At 40.0% G+C, this 4,859-nt stretch overlaps 1 protein-coding gene across 1 annotated transcript in view; it reads left to right on the plus strand.

Moving 5' to 3' along the window:
- LOC131938090 (metabotropic glutamate receptor 3-like) overlaps nt 1-1,241 on the plus strand; it is a 29,962-nt gene extending 28,721 nt beyond the window's left edge. Inside the window, exons 5-6 of the mRNA XM_059295986.1 lie at nt 60-181; nt 995-1,241. Of these exons, the coding sequence (XP_059151969.1) occupies nt 60-181; nt 995-1,241 (369 nt within the window). The remainder of the gene's footprint in view (nt 1-59; nt 182-994) is intronic.
- The last annotated feature ends 3,618 nt before the right edge of the window (nt 1,242-4,859 follow it).

Genomic DNA, 4,859 nt, shown 5'->3' on the forward strand with positions numbered 1-4,859 from the left:
ATCTCAAAGCCTATCTGAATGATCTATAGATGAGTTATTGAATGAACCAAACTTTCCAGGATTCTGTCCGATTGTTTGTGGGAAGTGTCTACCTAGGCTTCAAGACGTACACCACCGAGGGATACAACGGGCATTTGTCCGCACTTCGACCCGACACCCACACCAACCCCTGGTTCAAAAAGTAGGTTCCTCTGTTTCTATAGGTTCCTCTGTTTCTATAGGTTCCTCTGTTTCTATAGATTCCTGGCTGGATCTAAAATGTTGATAACTATAGGATATTTGTATAACGTGTATTTAGGTACTGGCTGGATCTAAAATGTTGATAACTATAGGATGTTTGTATAACGTGTATTTAGGTACTGGTTGGATCTAAAATGTTGATAACTATAGGATGTTTGTATAACGTGTATTTAGGTACTGGATGGATCTAAAATGTTGATAACTATAGGATGTTTGTATAACGTGCATTTAGGTACTGGATGGATCTAAAATGTTGATAACTATAGGATGTTTGTATAGCGTGTATTTAGGTACTGGCTGGATCTAAAATGTTGATAACCATAGGATGTTTGTATAACGTGTATTTAGGTACTGGTTGGATCTAAAATGTTGATAACTATAGGATGTTTGTATAACGTGTATTTAGGTACTGGATGGATCTAAAATGTTGATAACTATAGGATGTTTGTATAGCGTGTATTTAGGTACTGGCTGGATCTAAAATGTTGATAACCATAGGATGTTTGTATAACGTGTATTTAGGTACTGGTTGGATCTAAAATGTTGATAACTATAGGATGTTTGTATAACGTGTATTTAGGTACTGGCTGGATCTAAAATGTTGATAACCATAGGATGTTTGTATAACGTGTATTTAGGTACTGGATGGATCTAAAATGTTGATAATTATAGGATGTTTGTATAACGTGTATTTAGGTACTGGTTGGATCTAAAATGTTGATAACTATAGGATGTTTGTATAACGTGTATTTAGGTACTGGATGGATCTTAACCGCTGTGAGCGACTAGATAAAGAGTGTCTCAAGCACAATGTTGAAGAGCTCCATGGGGCTTACACATTCCGTTTCGCTTCTGTGGCACAGCGAGCGGTGTTTGCCGTGGCATTTGGAATCGACCGTGTTATCAAGAAGTATTGCCCGCTTGCAGACAAGAGAGAGCTACCCGAATGTGTAACTGGCCCGCGTCTCCTGAAGGTAAAACACAAGGCTGCCCCGGTGTAACATGTGGGTCATTATCTCATCCTCAGGGTCAATCTCTTTTCATGTGGGTCATCCTGAAGTCATGTGGGTCATCCTAACGTCATGTGGGTCATCCTAACGTTATGTGGGTCATCCTAACGTTATGTGGGTCATCCTAACGTTATGTAAGTCATCCTAACGTTATGTGGGTCATCCTAACGTTATGTGGGTCATCCTGAAGTCATGTGGGTCATCCTAACGTTATGTGGGTCATCCTAACGTTATGTGGGTCATCCTAACGTTATGTGGGTCATCCTAACGTTATGTGGGTCATCCTAACGTTATGTGGGTCATCCTAACGTTATGTGGGTCATCCTGAAGTCATGTGGGTCATCCTAACGTTATGTTGGTCATCCTAACGTTATGTGGGTCATCCTAACGTTATGTGGGTCATCCTAACGTTATGTGGGTCATCCTAAGGTTATGTGGGTCATCCTGAAGTCATGTGGGTCATCCTAACGTTATGTGGGTCATCCTAACGTTATGTGGGTCATCCTAACGTTATGTGGGTCATCCTAACGTTATGTGGGTCATCCTACCGTTATGTGGGTCATCCTGAAGTCATGTGGGTCATCCTAACGTTATGTGGGTCATCCTAACGTTATGTGGGTCATCCTAACGTTATGTGGGTCATCCTAACGTTATGTGGGTCATCCTAACGTTATGTGGGTCATCCTGAAGTCATGTGGGTCATCCTAACGTTATGTGGGTCATCCTAACGTTATGTGGGTCATCCTAACGTTATGTGGGTCATCCTAACGTTATGTGGGTCATCCTAACGTTATGTGGGTCATCCTGAAGTCATGTGGGTCATCCTAACGTTATGTGGGTCATCCTAACGTTATGTGGGTCATCCTAACGTTATGTGGGTCATCCTAACGTTATGTGGGTCATCCTAACGTTATGTGGGTCATCCTAAAGTTACGTGGGTCATCCTCAAGTCACGTGGGTCATCCTAACGTTATGTGGGTCATCCTTACGTTATGTGGGTCATCCTAACGTTATGTGGGTCATCCTAACGTTATGTGGGTCATCCTAACGTTATGTGGGTCATCCTAACGTTATGTGGGTCATCCTAACTTTATGTGGGTCATCCTAACGTTATGTGGGTCATCCTGAAGTCATGTGGGTCATCCTAACGTTATGTGGGTCATCCTAACGTTATGTGGGTCATCCTCAAGTCACGTGGGTCATCCTAACGTTATGTGGGTCATCCTAACGTTATGTGGGTCATCCTAACGTTATGTGGGTCATCCTAACGTTATGTGGGTCATCCTAACGTTATGTGGGTCATCCTAACGTTATGTGGGTCATCCTAACGTTATGTGGGTCATCCTGAAGTCATGTGGGTTATCCTAACGTTATGTGGGTCATCCTAACGTTATGTGGGTCATCCTAACGTTATGTGGGTCATCCTAACGTTATGTGGGTCATCCTAACGTTATGTGGGTCATCCTAACGTTATGTGGGTCATCCTAACGTTATGTGGGTCATCCTAACGTTATGTGGGTCATCCTAACGTTATGTGGGTCATCCTAACGTTATGTGGGTCATCCTAACGTTATGTGGGTCATCCTAACGTTATGTGGGTTATCCTGAAGTCATGTGGGTTATCGTGCCATTATACGGGCATTTAGCCAACAAACCACCCGTTGAGACCATGGTTATACAAGTTTCATCCATTGAATATGTAATGGTAGTTGAGGTGGATGTAGAACTAAGCAAAACTTGTAATCCCACATGTAATGGTAGTTGAGGTAGAGCTAATCAAAACTTGTAATCACACATGTAATGGTAGTTGAGGTGGATGTAGAACTAAGCAAAACTTGTAATCCCACATGTAATGGTAGTTGAGGTAGAGCTAATCAAAACTTGTAATCACACATGTAATGGTAGTTGAGGTGGATGTAGAACTAAGCAAAACTTGTAATCCCACATGTAATGGTAGTTGAGGTGGATGTAGAACTAATCAAAACTTGTAATCACACATGTAATGGTAGTTGAGGTGGATGTAGAACTAAGCAAAACTTGTAATCCCACATGTAATGGTAGTTGAGGTGGATGTAGAACTAATCAAAACTTGTAATCCCACATGTAATGGTAGTTGAGGTGGATGTAGAACTAATCAAAACTTGTAATCACACATGTAATGGTAGTTGAGGTGGATGTAGAACTAAGCAAAACTTGTAATCCCACATGTAATGGTAGTTGAGGTGGAGCTAATCAAAACTTGTAATCACACATGTAATGGTAGTTGAGGTGGATGTAGAACTAAGCAAAACTTGTAATCCCACATGTAATGGTAGTTGAGGTGGAGCTAATCAAAACTTGTAATCACACATGTAATGGTAGTTGAGGTAGAGCTAATCAAAACTTGTAATCCCACATGTAATGGTAGTTGAGGTGGAGCAAATCAAAACTTGTAATCACACATGTAATGGTAGTTGAGGTAGAGCTAATCAAAACTTGTAATCAAACATGTAATGGTAGTTGAGGTGGAGCTAATCAAAACTTGTAATCACACATGTAATGGTAATTGAGGTGGAGCTAATCAAAACTTGTAATCACACATGTAATGGTAATTGAGGTGGAGCTAATCAAAACTTGTAATCACACATGTAATGGTAATTGAGGTGGAGCTAATCAAAACTTGTAATCACACATGTAATGGTAATTGAGGTGGAGCTAATCAAAACTTGTAATCACACATGTAATGGTAGTTGAGGTGGAGCTAATCAAAACTTGTAATCACACATGTAATGGTAGTTGAGGTAGAGCTAATCAAAACTTGTAATCACACATGTAATGGTAATTGAGGTGGAGCTAATCAAAACTTGTAATCACACATGTAATGGTAGTTGAGGTAGAGCTAATCAAAACTTGTAATCACACATGTAATGGTAGTTGAGGTGGAGCTAATCAAAACTTGTAATCACACATGTAATGGTAATTTAGGTAGAGCTAATCAAAACTTGTAATCACACATGTAATGGTAGTTGAGGTGGAGCTAATCAAAACTTGTAATCACACATGTAATGGTAGTTGAGGTGGACCTAATCAAAACTTGTAATCACACATGTAATGGTAATTGAGGTGGAGCTAATCAAAACTTGTAATCACACATGTAATGGTAATTGAGGTGGAGCTAATCAAAACTTGTAATCACACATGTAATGGTAATTGAGGTGGAGCTAATCAAAACTTGTAATCACACATGTAATGGTAATTGAGGTGGAGCTAATCAAAACTTGTAATCACACATGTAATGGTAGTTGAGGTAGAGCTAATCAAAACTTGTAATCACACATGTAATGGTAGTTGAGGTGGAGCTAATCAAAACTTGTAATCACACATGTAATGTTAGTTGAGGTGGAGCTAATCAAAACTTGTAATCACACATGTAATGGTAATTGAGGTGGAGCTAATCAAAACTTGTAATCACACATGTAATGGTAGTTGAGGTGGAGCTAATCAAAACTTGTAATCACACATGTAATGGTAGTTGAGGTGGAGCTAATCAAAACTTGTAATCACACATGTAATGGTAATTGAGGTGGAGCTAATCAAAACTTGTAATCCCGAGCTAGGAGATGATGACCA

Source organism: Physella acuta, unplaced genomic scaffold (assembly GCF_028476545.2).
Source record: "Physella acuta isolate Inbredline_101_S28 unplaced genomic scaffold, ASM2847654v3 ptg000233l, whole genome shotgun sequence".
Taxonomy (NCBI): Eukaryota; Metazoa; Mollusca; class Gastropoda; family Physidae; genus Physella; species Physella acuta.